General features: G+C 33.6%; 1 protein-coding gene across 5 annotated transcripts in view; it reads right to left on the bottom strand.

The window, feature by feature from the left end:
* Positions 1 to 250: 250 nt before the first annotated feature.
* LOC128998235 (trehalase) overlaps positions 251 to 27,409 on the bottom strand; it is a 108,328-nt gene continuing 81,169 nt past the window's right edge. For 2 of the 5 annotated variants that reach the window (XM_054424278.1, XM_054424277.1), the window contains 5 exons: positions 26,065 to 26,847; positions 25,420 to 25,553; positions 23,534 to 24,087; positions 21,051 to 21,301; positions 251 to 3,642 (listed from right to left, as the gene is read on the bottom strand). In XM_054424278.1, coding sequence (XP_054280253.1) covers positions 3,540 to 3,642; positions 21,051 to 21,301; positions 23,534 to 24,087; positions 25,420 to 25,553; positions 26,065 to 26,847 — 1,825 coding nt within the window. In that variant the 3' untranslated portion in view covers positions 251 to 3,539. Of the gene's footprint in view, positions 3,643 to 9,768; positions 9,835 to 14,159; positions 19,474 to 21,045; positions 21,302 to 23,533; positions 24,088 to 25,419; positions 25,554 to 26,064; positions 26,848 to 27,409 lie in introns of those variants that run through there. The other 3 variants (XM_054424280.1, XM_054424279.1, XM_054424281.1) reach the window with 3 other exon arrangements.

The raw sequence follows: 27,409 nt of genomic DNA, 5'->3' as shown, positions 1-27,409 counted from the left end.
AAGATAATTATCCAGCATTAGAGTTGATCTTTGTTATTTCAAAACAAAAGATCATGCAGAATATTTGGGTAAGGCTTTGAACTGGTCATATGTTTTATATGGATTAATTTCTGTATAGAGTTTTTAAAATGTAATATCTACAGATAAACCTTTATAGCCCTTAGTTTCAAGAATGAAGCCACCTGTTACAGATTTTACACCATACAAAGGAAATCAAATAACACAGCTTTTTATAAAACTATTTTTTACTGTGCAACAAAGATTTGGAAGTAATAATATTATTGTACATTAATTTACATGTTAACAGTCATGTATAATGTGTTTAGGTTCCCAAAAATATACACATTACTTCCTAAAACTCCTCTAAGCAAATCACATTTACAAACCACTTAAGTGATATATAACACACAAAACTGTATAACAGTTAAACATTTTCAAGCAATGAGGCTTACGAGTGGTATTTGTAAGGCTCAATAAATACCAGGTACTAACGACTTGACTCAAACTTTCAGGTTTATCTGAGACCATTGCAATGGTTGACATGAATAAAATTGTTATAAATGAAAAACCTCGATAACAAGACTCTAAATGGAATGATAACACTATCATACTTGTTGAATAAGGTACACTTGTTATTTTTAAGTTAAGTATAATTTCATTCAGTATAGAGTATATTAGAAGGGGCTTTAACCTATTCCTGACTGAGTTATTTGTCAAGTATCATGCAGTTAGAACCGAGTAAAAAAGGGCCAATGTACAATGTTTTAGTAAAAAACTCATGAAAAATGTAATTTATCAAATAAATGCCTAACACTTGTGTTTAAATTGATCTACATGAAAGTTCCTTTCATATGACACAATTTTATATAAACAATATTTTATAGCAATTTTCAATACATATATGCATTTTTTATATATGCAAATATAATTTTTTTAAGCCAACCTTGAAAAATTAAAAAAAAAATTTTGAATGTATTTTTTGTCAAATTTATAAATAGTATTTCAATTCCCTACACAAAAAACTTTATTTGGTTTGTTTATGTATAAAATCCTTCATTTTATAACCGTTTTTGTAAAACTCTGCAAAACGACAAAATATGCCTAGTCCTAATGGCCTAATACAATTTTTGCACCGACATTTCATGTGTACTAAGTTATGGTGTTTTGAGTATTTAAATAAATGGGAAATAATATTCCAAGCATGATTATATTACTTTTGCAACTAATTGAAAAATTTTTAAAAATTAGGTAAGTCAATAATAATGGATAATAAGCCTAATAATAACGCATAATAATGCATTATGCGTGAGGACGGGGGCTGCCCTTCTTTAGTCTTTCGTAACCTGACGCGCTAGGACGGGCGCCGCCCGTATTAGGCGGGAATGGGTTAAAAAAGGTCTCATTGACGGAGCTCATACTACCCAGGGTGTTATTATTGAGGTTATACTTTATATTCAGAATTTGTGATTTGCAGAAGATTTTGGCTCTTAGATAATGTTTTAACATGATAACATCAGAATAAGTTGCAATTAAAGCAAGAAGTTTTACCCACCTGCAATTCACAATATTCTAAAAATAAATAAAGGAATTTCAAGCTTTTGATCTCAGATAAAGGTCATCACACTACACTTACTAAAAAAATTATGTGTAACTAAAAATTTATTTTGCTAAAAAATTTTAGGTATGTACACTATACAGGATTTTTTTTAATATTTTGTTACTTGATGGTTTACAATATTTTTCTTCTTTGAACATATACTAAGTACTAGTGTAAAGTACTTTCATAAAATAAATAGAAACATTAAATGTAATGAATATAACAGGTGGTGTTCTAAAATGTTGTTAATAAGAGTTAGTCTATAAATACTCATATTTTTTCAAACAAAACAATTCACCTGCATCAGAAAGCTTCCCTTCTCATTGTTGCATTGTCCCTACATTCAAAACTTATATTTCATAAGCATACTTATAAACAATTAAAGCAGTGTAATATGAATTAATATAGGCGAGAGAAGCATCAACACAGTATTTGAAAAGCAGGTAAATTCGAGAAGAAATAATCTTGATAGCTTCAAGTAGTATTATCTTCAACCAAGTATACTTTAGTCAATTTAAGTAGATTTACTGCTATTAAAACAAGGCAAGACATCAGCACATGTTTTAATGGTCTTGAAACAAAGTAGTTTTATAAGTAGAAAGCCTTCTCTCTTGCTAAGCAATTTAAGATTATTTACTATATTATGTTCATATTCATTTTACAATATACAAGATTAAAATATAAGTTAAACATTTTTTACTATCTATATTGTAGAAAGACTCTAAGTGTACTCCAGTTATTTTATTTTTAATTTGTATGGGTAATTTAGTTTAATTTGTCTAAGAATAAACTGATAGGTGGAAATAAAAAAAATATTTTTTGTTACCAGAAAATTTAAGTTTTTTTACTAGCTTACAGAACACCATGTATTTAAATATTTATGTACAACTAATGGAAAATGTTAAAAATTTCATTGTTACTGTCTCCATCTAGTTATGTCTTCGCTTACTTTATCATGTCACTATATAAGAGAGAAAAATGTTCAGTGGGAGTTTAAAACAACTATAAATTTCACCTTAACATAAATAAAGCACTATACCACGTGGTTTTCATAGTAGGAAAAGTAATTCGATAAAGCAATAGATACATGCAGTTTGGAAACTAAAGCTACAGCCCTGCACAAAGAATATTATTCATAAAATATTCAAATTAATAATTTAATATGATATACGAGTATTATTGTAACTCATTAATTATATTTTACATGTTGGTTTTCCCCGCCCATTTTTACATCAATTGAACACATATAAAGATATTATTAACCAGATTATTGTAAAAATTGTACACTACACAATATTGACTTTTTTTCTTTACACTGTAGGCAATTATTCCCCTACCTCTTTAACAGGGAAGATATACACATACACAGTTCTCTAGTAATAAAATGTTATATTTTTAAAATAAAACATTATATTGTTATATACAACTATGATTTGTTCCTTTATCTATGTACACTAAAAACTAATTTTATTCCCAGTGAAAATTTAAAATATTTAATAATAACTACAGGGCATATTAAAAAATCTAAGGTTACATCATCATTTGTTAAGTAACTTTGTGTTGGTCCTGTCTGTGGAAGTCCATTTTGAGAAAGGCTTAGTACATTATTCCTTTCTTAAAAATAAATTTTCTTTATGTTCACCAGCACTGAGACACTTAAGAGAACATTGAGCTTTCTTTGACTAGGTGATACAAGTTCCGATCGATAACAGCTAAAACGATTCAAAAAATAAAATGTAGCTAATTAAAAAATAAAAGAGATCACATCACTACAAATTAAGCATGTCAGATCATTTTTGCCGCAAAATAATTTTGGACACACCTTTGAAACTATATTAAGGAACGTATAATTACTGACTAGAAAGTAAAATGAAGTTAGATGAGTAAAATACTGGTATCTAAATTAAAGGGTCCTGTAGAAAAATATACACAAGGTGGGCGATCAGTCGAAAGTTTTGAGTTCCGTATAACCTCCGCAGAGCTTGGGAAAAAATGGCTGTCGATCACCGCCTGAGTACTGGTATCTCCGTTTGTATACAGTCATCCTGCAACATAAATAATATATTTGAAATGTTTCCAGAGATTATTGTAAATGTACAAGTGTAACCAGTGAACTGGACTGAGGTTCTCAGGACTATGTGTTACCAATCCCTGGTGGATAGCCCACTGTTTGTAAACATTGACTAATCATTGTGATTGGCAATATAAGCTGAAACTCAATTAATATAGGCAATAAACGTTTTTGAAAATACACCTTGAGATACCTTGGTAGAACTCAAACTAGAACTAGAATTTTTTTATTATATAAGGGTTCCCTGTACATTAACAAGTTTGCTGCGAGCCACTCACCGGTGAGTGCTCCAGTTCCTTTCAGCCACCCTGAACGCTCAACCGTGAGTGGTGACATCGCCTACATTCCATTCAATTTCTGCGCAGCAGCACACCGAAAAGAACAGGTATTTTTATGTCTGCTTTTAGCAAGGAATGGGTGCTTTATTGTGGTGTAGGTTGGTAGTAAATTTCCCCGTAAAATCTCCTTCTGGCAAGCTTAGAAGTCAAGTTGTCGTCCCGTCTTCCGTCTTTCACCCTCCAATTGGCAATGCAATGGGACCGGCTAGTTCCAGACAGTGCTGCTATCTGTGAGTGTTTCAGCAAACTACGTTGACTCTCCTCGTTATGCAGAACATTGCCGCACATCATTTGCTATTCGTCAGCCTGAAATATTTGAAAGCCAGACAGGTTTGCTCTACGCTGCGCCGCACCAAGGCTACGCCTGCCATTGATGCGGCTGCAGCGAACGTGTGTGCGTACCTCAAGCCATCTTCTGTTGCAGAAAAGCGAGCTAGTTGAAATCCAAAACCTGCAATGTGATCTTTACTTCATCCTCTAATTTTCTAAAACATCCGGCAAAGAGAGTGCCAAGTTCCATCATCTTTAACCACTGTCTTGATGGAAATTGATAATCAGTCTGCCTTATTGATAGAGATAGGGTGTACGACACGATCAGTGGTATAGTATTGATTGCATTTAATTTTTGTAATCAGTTCATACAACATTACAAAAAAATAGGGTATTCTCAGTAATCTCTTTCCAAGGAAATATGTTACACTTCAGTAATAGTATTATTATAACACATTACACATTACAACACCAACCGCAATTCATTGTGTGGGGGTGTACAGCGTTCTACAAACTACGTCCACAACACTTATTTTATATAAACATATGTCAATTGGCAACAGAATTTATTAGTGGTTGACCTTCTTCCTACAGAAACCTGATCACCGATAGCAATTAATTCTTAGCAGGGCGTAAATAAACACACTTTGTTTTTGACTATTATAAAGAGACTAAATATAACAAAGAAGGGGACTGGCTAATATAGTAGTGGATGAAGTAAAGACCACAGCACCATTTAAACTAGCACCCTTGGCCGTGACAATAGCTCAATGGAGAACTTAATTTATAGACAGTCCTCGTAATTTCCTGATTGTTCACATTAGAAATTTTAAAATGCTTACATTTTTATTAAGCTTACCAAACTAAATGGTCATCAGGCTTTAAGTTATAGATATTGCCAATTACATTTTTATATTTTAAATTTATTAATCTTTCCAAATTGATTCTTGTTTATAGAACCATTTATTCTATCGTTCATGAATAAACAATTGTCATAATCAACAGAGAGATTAATCTTTTGAACGACTGATTTTACCATTTTACTGTTAGAACAGATGGAAAGGATAAACCAATCAGAAGCTGCCAGTAAATAAGTCACTTCAGTATGTTATTGGTATTTCACAGGACTGTAGAAACACATGTAATTGCCCTATCCAAACAACACAGATTTCACCCCGGTTGAAATACTACATGTTCCCAGAAAGTGCTAAATGTTGAAATATACCTAAACTGAATTGCTAATTTTAAAATACAGAGTACAGTTAATACATAACAAATTTATATGTTTAATAAATTGCTTACTAACATACCACAGTGAAGATGAATAATTATGGAGACAAGCAAAAAAGCAAGCCAAAATCAAAAGACACGTCATAAAGTGCAATATACTTACAGAAAAACTGGTGACAGAATGCATGGATTTGTAAAAATATTTGTAACTGACTAAGGTTTTTCAAACAAATTAAAAACCATTGCATCACATAGATTGGGATGAAAATTTTAAATAATGCAATCAAATTTACAGTATACTTTTCTAACCAAACATTTTCTACAAAATTAAGATTGACTAAATATACACAGCTTTTGCAGAACTTGAGTTTGGCTATATAAGGTATACAATTATAAAAAAGGAAGAATAATAATCATAACTTACAGCATTTATTTAGTATTGCTGAGTTTTCACTGCATCCCCAGTTAGTCTGTTTATCTATTGTTATAATCATACGAGCGCTATTGCCATTGTGCAGATGCCGTCAAGATAGCGCTAAAAAAAGTCTATGTCATACATGGTCCTGCCAACGCCAGGTGCCTGTCATACGTAGCGTCTTCCGGGCGCATTTGCCGTCTTTATTTCCATGATGGATGTCTAGGTTGTGTATAAGCTTTTTGCACATTTTAGATATTATCAAAGAGTATTATCGGAGAATAATCCAAGACAATTGGGAACCCATCCTGGGCTTTCTTCACGTTTCTCGACAGGACAGTTTCATCTAATGTTACAGGAACACAGTAAGAATGAAGAGAAATTGATTCATTACTATCGAATGTCGGCTGATTCTTTTGACTAGCTCCTTGGTACCGTGCATGATAGAATAAGAATGACAGACACATCCGTATGACATGGTTCCGGCATCACTAGCGCCGCGTCGCTAACGCGACCATCCCCGTTGTCAGCGCTCAGCTTCCGGCTAATGCGGACTCGCCGACGGCATTAACGTCCGTATGATTAGCTCCATAAGAACCACATTGCCGGGTTGGAGGGGCATCAACGTGGTTGGCGGCAATAGCGCTCGTATGATATGGCACTTAGATGAGAGCAGGCTACTTCTGCCTTGCTTGGATTCAAGTTCAGATAGATGCCTTTTCTTAAAGTATATGTTTCCAAGTCAGGAAAGCCTCTGTTCTAGGAAGCCTTTATTTGCGTTAACAAAACCATGTCATCTTCATAATTTGTTTAAACTTTCCTGGAGTGTGCATAAGAAAGGTCAACAATATAAACACTAAATAATAGGGGAGAAAGTAACCATCCCTAACCATCTGTAAGCTTTTTGAAAGGGCTTTCATTGCAGTAAAAACTCAAAACATTCTACCACTTAATATTCCCTTAGGAAATTGCAGAAGTATAGGCTATGGAACAAGAATATCTAAAAAAGACCCTTCCACCAGACAGTATTGCTATGAGATCAAGGAGGGCTACCAACATCTTTATTTTCCTTCCAATGGATTTTAATTTTATGGGGATAACCGTTACAGTTACCAAGCCAGGACCTGAAACCTGCTTGAATTTATCCCAGCGGATGCTAGGATCAAATTATCTGACAACCCTGTGTACGACAGTATCTCTAGCAGATCATAGCACACCAGATTTCTGCAAATTATGGTTTCTTACCAGGATTTAATACTACTATTATATTTTATATCTTAAAAGCTTTGGACAGTATGTCAATGGTTAATAAGTTATACGAGGTGTGGCTAGAAAAAAACCGGACTAGTCCCGGTGCAACAATAAAACGAATGCAATAAGGCTGAAAGTCGCGTGGCCTGTCACGTGACTCTCACCCTGCCTACTGCTCGAGTTTCATCTGCCTTCTTTACTCAGTCTGCCCGTGGCGTCTGTTCTAAGTAGTTGTCGTTTTGTCTGTGCGTCGGAAAAATGTTGAGTGTACAAAAAGAACAGCGTGTTAACATCAAATTTCTTTTCAAACTTGGAAAATCTGCAAGTGAAACGTTTGCAATGTTACAACAAGTGTACGGCGATGATTGTTTATCGCGAACACAAGTGTTTGAGTGGTTTAGGCGATTTAAAGATGGCCGCAAAGACACAAGTGATGACACTCGTACTGGCAGACCATTGTCAGCAAAAACTGATGCAAACATTGAAAAAAATCGGTAAACTTGTTCGACAAGATCGCCGTTTAACAATCAGAGCAATGTCTGAGTTGACAGGAATTGACAAGGAAAGTGTTAGGCAGATTCTTCATGAAAGTTTCAACATGAACAAAGTGTGTTCAAAAATTGTTCCAAAGTGTCTCACAATTGAACAGAAAGAACGCCGAAGAATGATTTGTTCTGACATCCTAGAAAACATTGAAAGTGATCCCACCTTCTTACAAAATGTTATTACTTGTGATGAATCGTGGTTTTTTACTTACGATCCCGAAACCAAACGCCAATCGATGCATTGGAAATCTCCTGCTTCTCCACGACAAAAAAAGCACGAATGTCAAAATCAAAATTCAAGTCAATGATGATTGTTTTTTTTTTATATCAAAGGGATTGTGCACATTGATTGGTACCAGAGGGACAAACAGTGAATCAGCATTACTACATTAGTGTCCTGACTACCCTACGTGAGCGAGTACGGAGAAAACGGAACGATTTGTGGAAAACAAAGTCATGGATCCTGCACCAAGACAATGCCCCAGCTCACAATGCATTGTCAGTGAAGACGTTTTTAGCCAATCACAACATTCCCATCTTAGACCATCCACCCTACTCACCTGATTTGGCCCCCTGTGACTTCTTTCTTTTCCCTAAAGTCAAGTCAGCTTTGAAAGGAACTAGATTTGAGAGTGTTGAAGCAGTAAAAGAAAAAGCGACGGAAGTAATGTATGGACTTACCGAAAATGATCTGCAGCATTGCTATGAACAGTGGAAAATTCGTATGGAGCGGTGTAGAGACCAAGGAGGAGAGTACATTGAAGGAGATAACATCAAATTGTAAATAATTGTAAATAAATTTTTTTTCAGCATCAGTCCGGTTTTTTTCTAGCCTCACCTCGTATAAAGCCAGGATGCCGCTTCTAGCTCCCACATAGTCAACTCTTTTTCATGATTTGTTATGCCAACCAGAAAGATTTGTATTCAACCAAGTAAGATCTGTGCTTTAAATTGAAGAAGGAAACTTTTTGCCAATTATCAAAGGTTTAATGGTCGATTTGCTTAAATTGGAAAAGACTGCTTTCTCTCCCACCACAAAGTTATTCCAAGAACTGCTTGCTCAACCTGAAACTACTTTAACTAAACTGTTGTACTTACACTAATAAAGTCACTTTTACAAAGCCTGAACCAGTTTAAGGAATGCAAGACAGTTCCTTAACCAACTATTGTACTTTTCAATATACAATTTGTGTCTATGGAATAAAGATGATTTGATTTGAACAAATTATAGAGATTGATGAAATTCAAAGAGCCAGAGTTGGCTAATCATTTTTGTTAGGAACTACTTGGGAACTATAATCAGCACTATGGTCGAACTTATAACTGGCCACTGTAAACTAATGGAACACCTTAGAAGAACTTGTTGAATTGACAACAGATTTTGACAGGAGCTAGAGGAAACAGCTCATTTACTACCAGAGTGTGGTGCGGTTTTCCCAAGATGGTGAAATGCTTCGGCAGGTACCAACTAGGGGATACCCCTCATAGAACTCTATCAGCAAATAAATTTCGATTGGATACAGGTACTGGCAGAGGTTCTCTAGGAAACCCAAGACAGTCAAGATGCAGGGGCACAGTAGGTCTTGAAGATTGCAATATAGTCCTTTGTCTGTCATTCGTGACTCCTTTTATTCTTAAACTGTACAAGGGAAAATTTGAATCACACCCAGACAATATTCTATTACAAGTTCAAGTTTTTTATCACATTTATTCTTTGTCAAAAAGGATTGGAGAGCGACATTTAATTTGTTAATCGTTAAGTATGCCATAAAGGCAACCAATATAAACAATAAATTAGGATGAATAGACCTACCTGCAAACCTTTCCATCAGTTTATGCTCAGCTATTCTTTGTGACAGAAAATTATTTAGTAGTGATAGTTACAAACCCACAATAAAAGTATAAAAGCTAAAATATAAAAAGGACAAAAAGACAAATGTATGTTTACGTCTTGTATACAAACTGTAGGATATATTTTCCAATAGTACCGAAATGCCTACTTTACAGTGGATCCAACATAAAAAAAACTACCGTAAAATGTTTTAACTCACCCTACCCATGTGGGATTGCTGGCCACTTCTTAGCTACCGTTTTTCTTTTTCCTTTTCTTATGGGTTCTGTTAAAAACAAAGTGAGTTTCACTTTAGTGAACAAATTAAGAAACAAATAATCGATCATTTCACTACTCAAAAATCCAGCTTTCTGCGCCGAGACAGTAAACCCCTTTTAAACGCACCACAATACACCGAAACCACAGAAAAAAACAATGTAATGAAGCAGACAACGACACGGGTCCCATACCTTGATAGTTATAAAGTTATAAAACAATTGCCTATTAATTCAAGAAATGGATTATGCATATGTTTGTAGATTATAATATGACAGTGAAGGAAATACTGAAACAAATTACTAATATAGATCTTCAAACCGACACATCTTTAAATTCCAACCATAATTAATAAAAAAGTAGGTTCTTCAAAACTGCTTAGCTCTGTTTATTTTAATATAATCAGGGGTTTTTAAAAACTGTATTTACAAATCTACGAGTAGTAGCATCTGTTCTTTCTATATAGCAAGCTAAAATATAATCACGAGTTTGACAATTTTAAGTAAACTTTTTGTAGATGTAGGTTCTTTAGATAGAGCTGACACAATTATTATAAGTGAGAGTGAAGTGTACAAGACATAATTAAAAATTACAAACTTTATAAAAGGTTTTAGTTTTCTAATTTCTACATTTGGTTTTAGTTTAAATTTGTATAAAGCTCCCCATAAAATTGATGTATATAATGTACCTGTATGAGAGAACTGAAAGGAAAATACTAGGCTTATACTCATTTCCCTTTTTGCAAAAAACGTGGCATTTGTCAAACTCAGCACCCATACGGTCCACATTAGGCCAAGTTTTTGGGACTTCACCACAAAACGTCATGAAAAATTAAACTTGATGTCAAGCTTACAATTACAAATAACAGAAATCAACATTTATATTTCATTTCAATGTCCTTCGGTATAAGACATTTCAGAGGAGATGCTATTGACAAACTTACCTTATTGTTGAGCCATGTTTTTCCTGGACACCCTGTAGGTAAATTTAAAGAGCTTCACATGATTTCTACCTCGGCCTTTGGCCTCAGTTGACCTATCCATCAATGAAATATGTATCAAATATTTTGCTCACTGTATAACAACACAGTATGTAAGACAATAATTGTTAGTATGATAAGTTTATTATCAAATCCGTCTGTGACATACTCTCATAACTTCGGAGGCGTGCTTGAACCCTGAATCCACCAAACACCACCATACAACCATACAATGCAAACTCACATACAAACAGACACTTTTTGAGAGAATGTTGTAGTATACGGTAGTGTTTATTGAACAGAGTAGATGATGAAATAATCCCAATATAATGTGACTAAGACTGTTAAGATGAGTGGAAGTCATCTCTCGCTAACTCATAGTAGTGTAAGACTAAGCCATTGAGGTAATTGTTGATTCATTAGTTTAAATTTTTAGTTACAGAGGTAAATAATAGTGTACTTTATCCCCAAAAATCATTACCAAACTGTTTTTTAAACACGACTCCTATGTGAGAGTGTGTGTGTGTCCGTTAGCAAGAATACTCAAGCAAAAATGATCCGATTTCGATGAAATTTAACCTACATTTAATAAAACAAGTTCGCGAAACCAGCATGATCGAACAATGGGAAAGGGGTTTTATAGGGGGATTTATTGGGGGGAAATTGGTTTTTCTTGTTTTTGACCCTCAAAACATAAAATTTCCCAAATTTTCTCTAGACCATTTTGAAGAGTTTAAAAAGAAGAAGAAATTATTCAGTATATTTAGTATTTCTGTAAGATTATTGGTTACGGAGAAAATTGTAAATTAAAAATTCCCATGTTATTCTTATAGAGAATAAGTTAACTGTTGTAGTTTGCTTGTTTATGGATATTATATTTGGATCAAACCTGGCAAATCTATTTATTTCATACTAATCTATTAATATTTTACTAAAAAACACACTTTAATACCCTCCCTGTAGGCAGGGGACCTAGGTACTTGTTAAAAACCTAATTTTAATTGAAAATCAAATCAGGCAAATGGAAATTTGCTTAGTCTGCAGGTTTGTGTGGGGGTATTTTTAATATTTATTGTTTATGTTGTGTATATTTGTGTATTAAGGAAGACATCACTCAAATGTACATATAAGTAGTAATAGATTAAGTGAATCTCAAAACTGTTTTCCTTTCTGTTTTGTTTTGTGATCCACTAGGAAATCTAAGAGACTGAAGACGGAAAATAGTTATTTGTGCAACTAGTGAGAAAAGTGAGCAATTGACTCACCCGAGAGAAATCCTTACTCACGAGCCGTAGGCGAGTGAGGAATGGTTTCTGGAGTGAGGTAATTGTACTTTGAACTCGAGTTGCACATTATACTTTTCCTACAGTTACCATAAAAATAAAACAAATAAATTGGTGAAGAAACATAACCTATTTTTACACAGAAGTGAACTTTTAATATAACATTTAATGTGAAGTGACAAATACAACAGTACAACAGCTGACCAGCTGATTTACAGCCAGTGCTGCCAACGTATTTCGCGCACATATGACGTTGCCTGCATGTTACGCGCTCACTATTTCGTGCCTTCACGTTGCAAATCTGGAGTGAGACAAAGTAATTAGAGTGAGACAATGTTAACATTGTCTCACTGAGGAGCGAATTGGCCACTTTGCTTTCTCAAATCAGTGAGAGAACATGTACATTGTTAGGTAACTGTAGGAAAAGGTAATTAACCTTCATATATTCCAATCTATCAGTCTTTGTGACAAGAATGTTTAAATCATTTCACAGGACGGCTACGTCCAAATAATGTGTTCAAATTGTGAGGCCAATTACCTTTTGGCAGACCAAATGTATAGATGAAACTCCAGTGTTTCTAAGTGTAATTTAAATGTAGCCTTATTTGTACCATGTACTTTTGAGTGATTTGACAAAAAGCATTATATTTATTTATATCTCACTGTAAACAGTTTTAAACCATATTTTTGGCTCCTTTGGCACATGAAATCAGAAATCCTTTATTTTCTTTAAGCACAATAACCTTCCATGTATCACCAAATCCTCTGACCATTTCATATTTTTCTTACCTACTGGCTATGAGGGGTTTTATATGATGATGAAATATTGGTGACTTAAAAACAGTAATAGAATTGGTTGTTATTATAATAGGACGAAATTCCTTTTTGTGGCAACTCTATCCACAAAAATTCTTTCAGGTTTATGGTTTAGGACAGATTATACGCAAAGAATTTAATTGCTAAAGTGGAGAAAACTCGAGTTCCTTTGAGAAACATATATTTCTGTCAAATCTGTGTTTCCTACTAGTAAAGATATCTCTTGATATATAAGGTAGAGAGGTATTCTGCCTTAGTAGAAATTAGGGGTCTATTGTAAATTAGAGATTTGTAAAGTGACTATTAAGTCTGCCGCAGTCAGTAAAAAATCTGTTAGCAGCCCGTTTAATAGAAGATAAGCTTTTTACATGTGTTTTTTTTTACTTGGATAAAACTAATAGTGTAATTAAAGATAAAAATTCACACCAAACTTGCCGTACGTAAATGAAAATCAAATCAAACTCTTAGCTAAATTTCAAAGTCTAACTAGACAAATAATGTTGGTAAAGTCTTACTGTATTTCCATTTATACTTATCTTAAATGAAAAAGAAAATCCATTTTGTAACCAAACAAACAGAAGCAACACAATTTCAAGCCATGTAACACATAGCGTAAACTTCCTTTCTCAAGCTATCTTCCATTAGTGGTGCCTTTTTTGTTAAAATAGCAATAAAGGTTAGAAAAATTATGTATAAATATACACAAAATGAAAATGAAAAATATGTTTAACCCTGGATGGACAACCCTTCGTCTTATGTAGATACACAATACAATTGGAAAATTGTATGAACTTGAAGACTCTTATCTTACTCTCTTCCCATTGGCCATAAAGCAAAGAACTCGAGTATATCATCCATTAAAAAGAAGGTTTAGAGTTTTTAGGACTTAAAATACCATTTTGGTTTAAGGATATGCTTTCTTGTAAATTTTATAGGATCCATTATATTGTTAGTAGATAGACAGACAACATTTTTGCAGCCACAACAACACAAAAAACAAACCACAGATATTACGTAGTATGCATTTAAACACAGTAGCAAAATGCGTTTAATCATTTCTAAAATTAAAAAAAATCAAGCTCAAAGAAAAAATAACAAAATGGTGTTGTAAAACTCAAGAAAATTTTTCAATTATGTGTCCTAAAGGTTGTAAAAAGTTTAGGGCAACGTGTCAGCAATTAAATTTGTCATTTATTCTATAATTTGAAAAGTAACATTTAAAACATAAACATACTGAAGCATGTATGAAATTTTCAGAACAGTGACAAAAACTTGATGTGAAATAAGAATTAGTACTGCGAACATTGTTACAAGTTTATGTGCTCTACAAGTGTTACTCGTAATTCCATAACAAGGTTTAGGACATAGACATAACCATTTTGGTTACTTTTGAATGTGTAATATGAATGTTGTACATGTAACTGTTAAATTCCAGCTTTGAGAACTGCCTTCTGTATTTTCAACTGTGTCTTAGCTCTGCTTTAAACTCATAGTTGAGTGTGTCTACACGTTTTTTACTAGAAGAGTAATTGGTTAATTCAAAACTACAACACAACATTGGGTTCCTTGTATATTTTCATGGCCATTTTGTACAGTTATTACATATTTAAAAGATGGAATACAAAAACACACAACTAATGATAATTGATGTTAGCAAGGTTTGGGTGTTGAATGACAAAACATGGGGCGACAACAACAGGCAAGCAAACGTAACTAAAAACAGATCAAATAAATACTGTATTGTAAAGAACAGGACAACTAGTAAGAAATAACAAAGTACATTTTGTCATCTTCTATGTTAACAAATTTAATTTGAATATGTAACATGCATAACAACACAACACCCACATACTTAGGAGCTAATAATAAAGTTTTTTGTTCACTAAAATAAACTGTGAATAACAAAAAAATAAAAAGTGTAATTAATGCTTTACTGGTATACAATTGAAACCTTTAAGTTAACTTTAGGCTTTCAAAAAACTTTATTTTGAACAGTCAATTATTTAGAACCTAGGTAGCCTATATTTAGATTTTCAATATTATTTTAAATTTTTATCATAAATCACTCACGTTCATAAAAAAGCATGTTTAGGAACACATGAAATGTTTTTAGTTGATTTAGGCTTTTTTATATTGGTATATATAAATAGACATTTTTAGTTTGTTTCCTGTAGGGTACAACAAATTATTACTTATTCAAATTTGAAATATAATAGCTGCTACAAAACTTTGAAAAGAGCTTGGGACGTAATATGAGTTTTTTTAAAGAAAATTTGCTCACCATTCAACGTTGTATGAAATAAAATCAATTCTTCATCATAATTTGGCATTAAAGTAGTGCAATAGACATGGAAAACTCAATTTTACAAACTAGTATACACTTCTAATCTATGGCATTTCATTAAAATTAAGTTATTATACAGTTTGGGAAAACTTAGCTAGTTGTCATTTTCTGTTTCATCCATCACTACAACATTTTACTGACTTTGACTAAACAAATTATAAGAATAATTCAAAGCTAAGACAGTAAAGCTAATAAATAAAAACAAAATGCCAGAGTATGACAGTTTTTGTTGCATATTAAATTAGGTTAAGGTTCAGAAACATGATGAAAGCATCAAAAACTAAAATCACTCCGCAATACAATTGTCATCCCAATCTAGATTTAACATTTAACCTGACCAAGCAACCTCCAATATGAGGGTACTTTAATTTACAGTGGAAGTTAACTTAGAACAAACTTTTAAATCATAGTTTTAACATGATTTTAGTGGTTTGTTTGTTTAAGAGTAGTAGAATTGCTTTTTACAGTTGATCGATTGCTAGTAAGCTTTGCCGAAACTGTTCAAGTTTAAGAGTTAGTTTAAATTTTGACACATAATTTTATCATTGTAAGATTAGAAAATCAAGGCAATTACACAATAAATATGTAAGTGCAAATATTTGTTTATTTGACTTAGTTATAGTGGTGAATTATAGTGTTCAATTATTATCAATAAAATAGTGTGAAAACAACACATTGAAACTGGGTTGAATTACATTCAAATTGTTTCTGGATTGTTTTGTTTCTGAGTAAAATTTAGAGAACACATGGATATCAAACCACAAAAACTACTTCTAGTCCACACAGTTAGCTAGCTCAAATACATCTACAAACCCCAACTCACACTAAAATGTCTAGATAAATAAACTATGTTACCATCAGGTACTCAGTTGAAGCTTTGCCGCTTAAATTGCCATACAAAACAGAAAACACACTGAAAATCTCACTCCATCAACTGGATGTTAACATACTAGTTAAATATTTTATGAAAGCTATTATTGGGCCACATAAATTGTAAAATGTAATATTCAAATCTAAAAATAATAAATTATAAATAACTGAATACAATTAAACTAGTATATAAATAAAACAATATTAGATTTATTTTTCAATTGCAATATTGTCATAATTTCTTACAAAATAAATAAACCTAAGTCTGACACTGTTCTTTTAGGAATGACAAAATATTGAGTAAAACAACTAAAAATATCTTTTTGAATTAATGCAGGAATTTGAATAAGCACATGTCGCCTTATTAGAAGCATGCCTCATTAGGCATAAATTCTGTTTTCTTCCGTTTGTTTCTTGGTAAGGTATCAGATCTTGCTATGAGGGGTACACATGTTATGTGTTTGATTGTACTCAAGACAAGTCCCTCTCACCCTTTATGAATTATGAATTAAGGTCTTTATGGATTGAGAAAAGGTCATACATCATTTTGTGATTTCCAGGATACGCTTTCTTTATGTAATCATCATATATATCAGTCAATCCTCAGATCATCAAGCACTCAAAGTCACTGAATGGTTGGACCAGCACAATGTAATGGGTTCAATTGAAGAATGTAATGTTAACAATTCTACAGTAACTGCAAGCGCCCAGCAGTGAAGTCAACTAGGCAAGTCTCAAGTCGGAATCTCAGAAGAAATCGAGTTATTTGAACCAAATAAAAATAAACTAATATACAGGGTGTCCCGTAACCCTCTGGACACATGTATGTAGCGTTATTGCTTAAGTCAAGACAAACACATTTCACCATAGGAACATGGGTCTGCGGTGCCTAATTTACCGACTGTCGGTATTTACAAAAACATTAACTCCTAAACGGTTTGGAATACAGGGTTGAGATTTTGCAAAACTGTTTAAGACTTATCTTTGTTTAAAATTACACTAAAAAATCAATAACCTTTTCAAAATGGCAGCACTTTAAAATATTTGATGCCAAATTTCACAAAAACCGTAAACTTCACAAAAAAATTGCAAGAGACAAAAGATTTAGTAAATTTTATGTAGATTTCAATGATACCTTATTTGTTAAGAATGGATAAATAATAACAGAGAAATGCCTCCTTTTCCATATGCATGACCACTTTTCTTCATTTAAACAATGCTAAACAACGTAAAAGGAACATAATTTAGCATTTTTTAAATGAAGAAAAGTGGTCATATTCTTACAACCTTGGTTAAGAGCAGTTGGTAAAGCGATGGTAGGGGGGGGGGGGGAGTTATGCATGCTTTTAAAAAGGCGACATGTGCTTCTTAAAATCCCTGCATTAATTCAAAAAGATTTCTTTAGTTGTTTTACGCTAATTAACTTAATTTTAATGTGCTTGAAATCAAATGAATTAAGTAGTCATTGACTTATTATTACATAGCCTTGGTTAAGTGCAGTTATGAAAAGCGGTGCATGAAGTATGGGTGAAATTCAATATACAAGAGCTAAAAAGATCATGCAAAGTAATTGTTTTGGAAGAAGACAATAAGTGCTACTCTTATAATAATTAGCCATGAACCGTAATTTCCTATTGCAAAGGAAGTAGAATGTTAAAGCCCAATGTTTGATAATAGTTTAGTAAAATATTGATAATAGGTACTAAAAGATTAATATTCAATAATTAGAACTTTTTGATGGGTATCATTTTCGGAATTCAACTTTGCTAAATGTTGCACTTTTTGAAAATGTATCATAAAACCTTACTTTTTAAACCAAAATCGAAGGATGATAAAAAATGTCTCCTACTTTGAAACAAACTAAGATCTGTGTGTGTAAAGTGTAAATAAATGTGTGAGATATCAAAACAAATCAGGAGGATCACTTGAATGAAAGGCAAAAAGAAAGTACTATTTGATAAGGAAAACGAGTATTATTTTCTTTGGGGTGGGGGTCCTATAAACATGAATACCCTGAGTCTTGGATAGTTTAAAAACAAATATAGTTTTGTAAAAATGCATTAAAATTAATATTCCTTTATTTAAATAGAAAAAATCTTGCTGACAGGTACAAATATTTGTTTTATACTTAAAGTTTATATTCATACTTCACACAAACTGTGTTTGCCCAGATAAAAAGGGTGAAATGTATGTAATGTAAATAAGGGCTGAAACATGTTTTTTTTGTATCAAAATAATAACTACATTATCTTTGAATAGTTTCTTGACTAGTGAAAATTTAACATATTTATAACTTTAAAACTAAATTTGTACAGGTGTGTACAAAGTCACTTTAATAAACACATTTTTATCACTATAAAACTCTATTAATTACTAAAATATGAAATCGCGAGAAGGATAAATTTGAAATTAGCTTTTATGAGTAACTGTTTTGAAAAAATACAAGGAATAATTGTATCTAAAAAATAAATAGAAAAGTTGGAGGTGTAAAAAATACAAGTGGAATGTGAAGCTATGAGAGAACCGCAGTGTTAAGTGCTATCACAGACGGTAAAATATCACTAGCAAGAGTGTGCCAGCATAAGCTAACTAACAATACATAAACATTACAACGAGTGAAAGACTTTATCAACTTATCACACAACATACTAGTATCATTCAATGCACTCCTGTGCTAGGAAGCCAAGCCATACTTCTGTCTCATGACTAGACTACAGTAGACACATTATTTGAACATTTGTAAATTTAAAAATAAGATTTTACAAACAAAACTTAACAAATCCCTATTTGATTTTCCAAAGGTTGACAAAAAAGATTAATGAAAGGTGTATTTACGTAGCAATGGGGTCGGTCTGACATGATACAGAAATAAGGCTTACTATTTTCTTTTACTAAATAAGAACAGAAGATTAAGCTATTCGATTTAGTAAAAAACTCCATTCATCCATCCAATCTCTTCGTATTAGAACCAATGATTCAGCGAATTCTAACAATACTATGCATCGTTACAGGTTTTAATATTTTTTACTTCCCCGATTAATGACCAAACAAAGTTTGTACTCATATCCAAAAAGGATTTGAATACCACAAATAAATAGTGATAACTATCAACGAATCAGCGATAAAATTTTAAAGAAATAACTCGTTTGACTAGAAGTTGTGGTAACTAACAATATACATACAGTATATGAAGGACTAAAACCGAGGAAGAAATTGGATGGGACAAGAGAGATTTCACTACTCACTTGAATTAACTGGACACAAACAAAACCACTTAACATAACTTTTATATCTGACCTGCTTCTCAGCTACCGACCGGATCACTCTTACAAACTCTTAATATACAACAGTAAAAATCTGAAACATAACAAATATAAATTACTTTTATTATACATTAGTAAAACATATGAAAAATATACAGCTAAAATACTGAGGTGCGAGATAGAACACTAATTCATACAGTTAAATTATTCAAACCAGAGGGATGGATTGTATAAATGAGTTGACAAAAAGTTTGATATCTTTTATTTGATTAAAAAAAAAAAAATACAGTAGAGTCCCGAATGTCCTATCTTACCTGGCTATGGCAAGGCCGAATACTACAGAACATTAATCAAAAGTACAATTTGATAATGTTAAAATTTTTATGTATATTTTTAATTTTTATCACTTTCATTTACAATTAAGTAAATATTATGTGATAAGTAAATTACACTCAAAAGTTATATTTAAAGTTGAGTAAAAATGTTTTAGATTGCCTTTTTAAGCGTTCTGAAAAATTTACAAACTTACTGCAACAGAAAAACTATAAGATAAAACCATAGGTTTCTGTTAGCACTGAGACTAAGGCGTGAGGAGTAGCAGAGGCTGCAGGTTTGAGGAATTGACAAACTATGTGATATGTGGTGCGAAAACCAAGATAAACTAAAACAGTGGTTCCCAACCTAGGAGCGATCACCCCCTAGTTGGCGATTTGGGTTCTAAGGGGGGCAATAAATTTGTGGGGGGACAAAGGGGCAATGAGTATTAAAAGGCAGACAAAAATTTAACTGAACTGTAGGGTATAAACTTTACTGTCGCGGATACACAGTAGTGTTTTACAAACAAATAAACTCGTTTTGATATAGTTATGAGGAAAAAACTATGATCTGTATAAAATATGTGTGTGTGAGAGAGATGCGTAATTCTACAGGGATCTTTGATCATGCGCATATAAGGGAGGAATGGCGTGAGGTAGTTAAGTCACCAGCAATTTTCAGTCTTAGAATAACATACTCTATTATTTATATAACAAAACGTTACTTAAACTTAAATTAGGTGTACCCCTAAGAGAAGGGGACAACAGGTGTTAGTCATCTTCCACAAAGGGGCCTTGGCCCATAAATTAAAGCGTAAAACACACACGCCATTACACACTATTGCGTAAAGTGCCTTTAGGCATGGCGAGTATTTTCTGAGTATAGTCGGAGGTAGCAAATAATTGTTGTTCTAGGTTGTTCTTGACAAACATGCTATGTTATACACTTGTACAGTTATGTCACATGGAAATAGAAATCTCATAGTGCATGATCCTCCATAGAGAAGGCCGGATAACTGAAGGCTGGATAATTGGTACTATAGGCCTACTTTATTTCAAAATAGACTTGTCTCTATACAATCTTTCACAAAAAATCTAAATACATATTTTTTTAAAGCTCTTTTTTATTTGGTAAGTTAAAGGCTTATTTACTGACATTTTCTAACATTTAACAGGATTTTTTTTATCATATAAAAATCTCATCCTGTTCTCAGGTGACAACACAGGCACTAATGTTTGTCTTTGTTGTTTTTATTTTGTGGTTTGACAGCTTTGACAGGGTATGTGTCCTGATCTTGTCATGAAAAGTGACACAACTTTTTGAAACCTTTTATTCTCTATATGACACTCACCTCACCCTATACATCCTGCTGCTAGAGTTGCTACGAGGGCTAGTAGTGCAGTGACAACCCCTCCTAACACATTGGCCCCGCTGTCCACGGGCCCCTCTATACTGGCTGCACTGATGGCTGTGAACCTCTCCTCAGCTGTCAGTCTGCTGCCGTAGCGCTCTAGCAGCTCCATGATCACTCCGTTGGTCCAGCCGAACCCCACCTGGACGTCGTACTCCCCTCCACCTCCGTGACCTCCCGGCACTGTTGCATCGTACTGTACAAAATACATTAGGTAAACATACAGGTACAACAGTCATAGGGAGGACAAGTATTAACCCTATTTGAAACCCCCTCTTTAAAATAAAACTCACCCCCCCCCCCCTCAAGAAAGAAACTTGAGGTTGATAACAAGAAATGCCTTGCGGACGAAATAGTGCCGGTGAATCACTCGAAATACAAGTAAAAGTACCACATTTTTATATTCCTTTACTTTAAACTAAACATGTACTATTAAGAGCATTTTGAAAAGACTGATGTTTTCATTTAATGTCTGCTAGCTGTTCCAGGACAGTTTCTACTCAACGAACATACGTATTTTTTTGTGATGTGTGATATCAAATTAACACGTTCGCTACCGAGCGACGCACATTTGCGTCGGTCCGGTCACTCCTACAGACTAAAAGGAATGATCATGACTACTATTTAAATAAAGAAACTCCACTAAACACTAGCCAAAACTGCAAAGGTTATAACGTTTACATCTGTTCTGTGATGTCGCGGAATACACAATGTAAACAACAATGTTGCCAACTGTTGTGTGACGTAACCAATCATCATATTCACAGACCAAGCGACGCACATTTGCGGCAGATATCCCTCTAGACCGATACGATCAAATCCGGGCTTTAAAATAGACCGTTGCTAAGAAATACGCTGTTTAATAACATTAGAACACCGACGCAAATGTGCGTCGTTAGTCTATTTCAATGTGACCAGCTGACGCAAATATGCGTCGGTGGTCTATTGTGAGAAACGAGTCGACGCACAATTGCGTCGCTGGTCTATGCGAACGTAAATTCCATATAATTGTGGTAGCGAACGTGTTAAAAGTCTACAAACACCAATTGTATATTTTATATTTTTTTTTTGCAATATGTACCTTTGGTATCAAAGCATTTGAACACAACGATGAAATAAAAGTTTTCACCTCTCACGAGAAAACCAATTGTAGTATTAAAACCCTGACAATTGATGCTCCCCTTGCAACTGCCCTTTCCTCCACTTCTCAGATATTTAGGATTCTCATCACATTCCAAATCACAATACATTTACTTTATTTAGAGTATCTTACTCGTCTAGTGCTGTGCTACAGTATTTTTAGAGTTGTGAGGGGTGTTGAAGTACCATACTTCAAAGGCTACATGAAAGGAAACTGAACAAGATATACCAAACAGTTTACCTGAGGTTAGAAAGCGTCCATTCAACAAACAGAAGTTCAATAACGATGAGTCAAGAATATCAATATGTATTGCTAAGTTTTAGAGAATTCACTAAAACCATTGTATATTATTTATGAAAGGGTTATTTAAAAATACCTCTGTTGTAGTAAACTCACAGACCATGTTTAGTTGCTTTACTGAAGTTATATGAAAATAAGTTAAAAATAAAATGGACAAATTAAAAATATTAAAAAAAAAACATGTTTTGTATTAATTTTTGTCTATGCATGTATAATATTTTGACTAACTCAGCCAAAATATATACATAAGTGCATAACAGTCTAAGAGAAGATTAATATTCTGGAAAAGGATCCGAAGAAGGTGACATAGTCACCGAAACGATCATCATCCACCCTTAGAAGCGGTATAGAAATCACTAGATGAAATAAAGATGAATTAACCTCTTATGTATATGTTTAACTGATTCTATACTACTCAAAAAAGTAAAGTTATAGACAGTACCACACCAAATATAAATAATATTTAGATCAATAAGTGTTTAGATTTCCTGCTAAATACAATTAATAAAATTGTTTTGCTGTAAGGTTCAAAAATCTTACTGAATACCATAAGATAAATTTACCAAACTTTATAAAGATGGGAATCTACATTGATTAGTTCATTCTCCTGACAATGTACTGCATTTTATATCTTGTTAACCAACAGAGATGGAATTATAAAGTAATATTCTAAATTGATTCTATTTTCCTAAGGAATCGTATAACAAACTACACTAATAGTGTATTTGGATTTTGTAGGGTATGGTCATGTAGACTACGATTATAGCTACCTCCATTGAGGGAAATACAGTATGCATGCACACTTATTCCTAACATGCCTTCAGCCTTAAAAGTGACTATTGCTGTTGCTTGCTATTAACAGACTTGTTTTACAATTGTCAAAACAATAGATTATTTCATTGACTGTGTATAAGAATTAGCGATATTTTCTTCAACTTGTTATACTCTCTAAAAATGTTAACCCAGAAAATTTCACTCTAAACTGACCTTTTCATACATGCCATTAGTCTCATTGAAGGCCTTGTAGTTGGAACGGACCCACTTCTCAGTCATCTCGAAGGCCAGGTCTTGTGCCCAGGAGTCTCCGGTCTGTTCCAGGCCCATGATCATGATGTACTGCAGGGGAGGCCAAGCATTGGGGTAGTCCCATTGCTCTCCTGTGTGCTCTAGCGTTGTCGGAATCCCCCCAAGATTAACCATGATCTGTGTTTTCTCTAAATACTTCATCACTTTTGACACATAATGACTTGTGTTCTCCCGATTGTAACACATCGTCCAGAGGGGTGAAATGTTTGTGGGGTAAAAATAGTCTCTTTTGATATGGTTTAACGTGTCATAATCTAACCAAACACCGATCTCCTCGTGCCAAAGCACTTGTGTGACAGCTTCTAGCCAATCGGCTGCGATTGTTGAGAACTTCATAGATTTGTCGGCATCTCCAAGCTCCTTGTAGAATTCAGACATGATGACTGCGTCCCAGTACAGAATGGCATTGAGATCAACAGGAATGATGTAAGATGTCTTCAGGTTTGTCAGGTTACCTAGGAGGATAAAAGAATTTAAATAGGAAAGAATAAGTAAGATTACTATGAAAACTTGTATGGCAACAATAGGACTATAAGACCAAAGAATTTTAAGATTATCACATTGACCAACGACTACAAGCTCCATTTATCTGATACTCACTTGGTGCTAACTATAAAATTATTAATTGCATTAATGAAAATACTTCTCAGTTCTCTTTGGTATATTTACTTTCTAAAAAAGTGATTCTGAGTTGAACTTTAAACTTCATTCATATTGAAGCCTTCCGGAATTGGTAATCAATTATAACAGGTTACTTACCTTGATGTCCACAATTCCTCAGTCGAACTTCTGTTGACTATAGTTTCGACTACTAAGTAGTCATTTTCAAAACAGAACGTTAAAATATTTCATTCATTGAATGTCGTCAAATCTTCTTAAATACATTGAACACAAACACAACACGAACACGGTAGACATTTAACATAGTTGGCCGGCCGGCACACGTCACTGAACTGCACCGGCCGGCCAACTATGTTAAATGTCTACAGTGTTCGTGTTGTGTTTGTGTTAAATGTATTTAAGAAGATTTGCATTCAATGAATGAAATATTTTAACGTTCTGTTTTGAAAATGACTACTTAGTAGTCGAAACTATAGTCAACAAAAGTTCGACTGAGGAATTGTGGACGTCAAGGTTCGTAACCTGTTATAATTTAAACTTCAGCATAAATGATTTTAACAGAAACTGCTAATTAAATTACTCAATCATATTCTATAAGGAGTATTGAGTTTTGCACATATATGAGCTTCAGTTTTAATATATTTTTAATAAACCCTTGGGAAGTCCTATGCAATAATAAAATTAATGAACTAGTGTATGAAAATGCATTTATTTGGCAAGTGGTTTTCAGATACATCAGATTTTCAGAAAAACTGTTGGAAACTAGTCTAATACTACCAAACATCTGTTTACAAGTTACTTTGGAAAGGTTACTGGATGTAACTGATTTTAAGCTCTTGGGTGGTTCACTGTTGGTCCAAAATAAGAGTAACATTTTCTCCCAACCTCTGAAAATATCTTGAGAAATTAAGTCTCCCCCAAAGACATATCCTACACTGGGTAATCTCATCTGATATACAGAGTCACTCACAAAAATAGCCAGTTTCAGTCATTTTATGAGAATCTAGCATGGGTCAAGTATTGGGCTAAATACAATGGATGGATATAGCAGAAATGTTGTGGTTTTTAACTTCAAATCCGGAAGACTATAAAGAATAGGTTTTTAGATTACTGTGAAATGTAATTCCTGAACAGAACACAACCGTTACATTTCCAAGGATGTATACCTTTGTTGGTTCCATTCAGTATGAACCATCTACTGCTAAAGTCCCAGCCGGATTCAGCTGCCGTCTTCAGCTCTCGGTAATAACTCTCCTTCTCTTCGTCTGATTTGAAAATTTCTGCACTTAGAATATCTTCCCTGGAAGTACAAATGCAGATTTTAAATATTTATTTTTAGTTTTTTAGTTATCTGCCACTGAAAAATAGAGTGAATTTTATAAGTACAAATAATTACAAAAAAAAAAAAAATGGTTTTTTAGACTAGATGATTTTGTAAACTCAGATCTTAGACAAAGATATCCCAGATCAAAAAGCAAACCAGAAAGTGTAATGGAGTGATGAGTGATGAGTGAGCACACATACCTTCAACATATTTTTGCTTTTGTTGTAGCATTAAGCTATAAAAAATGTTGTAAGCGTTCTATTTATATTTTCATTTATATTATTACATCCACCTTTATCATGCTACATTAGGGCCAGCTTAAAAATAATACAAACACTCACTTGGATTATATTTCAAAATGACTACATGATCATGATTTATTTTCGTTTATAATAATAGAATTGAATAGTCCAAATAAAGATCAAAACAACAACGCATTACATCTAATTGTAAAGGAAAAGTAAAAAACAAAAACCTGGACACTGACCTGTAAGATTCTGGTCTAGGACCTTGTGAAGCATCTTTGTACCGGGCGAGAGTGTACATTCTCCCATCTTTTTCCACTTCAATGGTGTGATTATTCAGCCAAAATTGGAATTCTTTCTCAAGAATATGAATATTTGCTTTGAGGAAGTCATAATCATGTGTAACATCAACGTAACTTTTTACCATAGGGATGAGAAGAGGAGGTTGGGATCTCATCGCGTAGTAAACCCTACCTCCATTAGGAATAAACCCGTAAGTGTCAACTATTGATAGAAAATTGGACAGCATCCCCTTTACAGTTTGGTACATCTCCGACAGAAGAAGTCCTCTGACTATCCAATAAGAGTCCCAGTAGTAAAACTCTCTGAATCGGCCTCCCGGCACTATCACAGGGTGAGGAACATATATAATAGAATAATGGTCATGGTTAATTCGTACATCGTCTTTCATCTTACGGCCTAAAATAGTCCAGAGCACATTTAATTGACTGCCCCAGTGGCGAAGATCCGGGTCCAGAATCTTCTCTAGGAACCTGGGTTCTTGTATCCAGTCTGTTGGTGTCCACTCCTCGAACTCACTTCCTGCCGGGTCAAAGGTTTCGTTTACAAATATCTCCACATCAAGCTTCGTTGGCCTTTGGTCTGTCCTCTTCATCATCTCTTCAAATAGTCTTATGGTTTCGTTGGATTTGTATTTCATCTTCATGTCGACAAAGGTTTTAGAGTCGTGATAAATTGAAGCCATCTGAACGACATGTAGTAACGATCCGTAGCAGTATATGTCACTGAAAATAAAATAACAGTTAATGATATTATTAATTCAATTTTTATCAAATCAAAACAGTATACATATTTGCAGAGAATGAACGAATTGCTAGATGAAAGACAGCTTTGTTACCGACGTTGATCAGTTATTTCTTTAGCCAGGACCATTTCTAGTCCCATGATGAAGGACATCTGGGCCCAATTTCCAAACTTCTAAAAGCTTCTTATTTTTATGACGATCAAATTGGCAACCTCCTGATTACTAGGCGAGCTATCCCCTAGATTCCCTGATAAAGTTATATAATTAGTATCAAGCATTATGTCACATAAAAACAAAATTGCAGTTCTCAAAAAATCCATACCATATCTACACAGATTAAAAATTATTCGATAGTTCCAAAAATAATTCTCATCATTTAATTTATCTCTGCTTTCGTTCACAGGCAAATATAAACAATACTTTGAATTGCAAAGAAAGCATCGGTTATTAATTTGGTTAAAGTCTCAGTAGTAGTTGTGATGTTCCAGTCCAGTGAGCTGAAACCCTACTGGACTGAGTCTGTTTTAGGACTTTGTACTCTT

Source organism: Macrosteles quadrilineatus, unplaced genomic scaffold (assembly GCF_028750875.1).
Source record: "Macrosteles quadrilineatus isolate MER2022 unplaced genomic scaffold, UCM_ALF_1.0 Scaffold_7__1_contigs__length_78375512, whole genome shotgun sequence".
Classification (NCBI taxonomy): domain Eukaryota; kingdom Metazoa; phylum Arthropoda; class Insecta; order Hemiptera; family Cicadellidae; genus Macrosteles; species Macrosteles quadrilineatus.
Note: the sequence above shows the minus strand (reverse complement) of the source record. Positions and strands in the feature narration are given on the sequence as shown.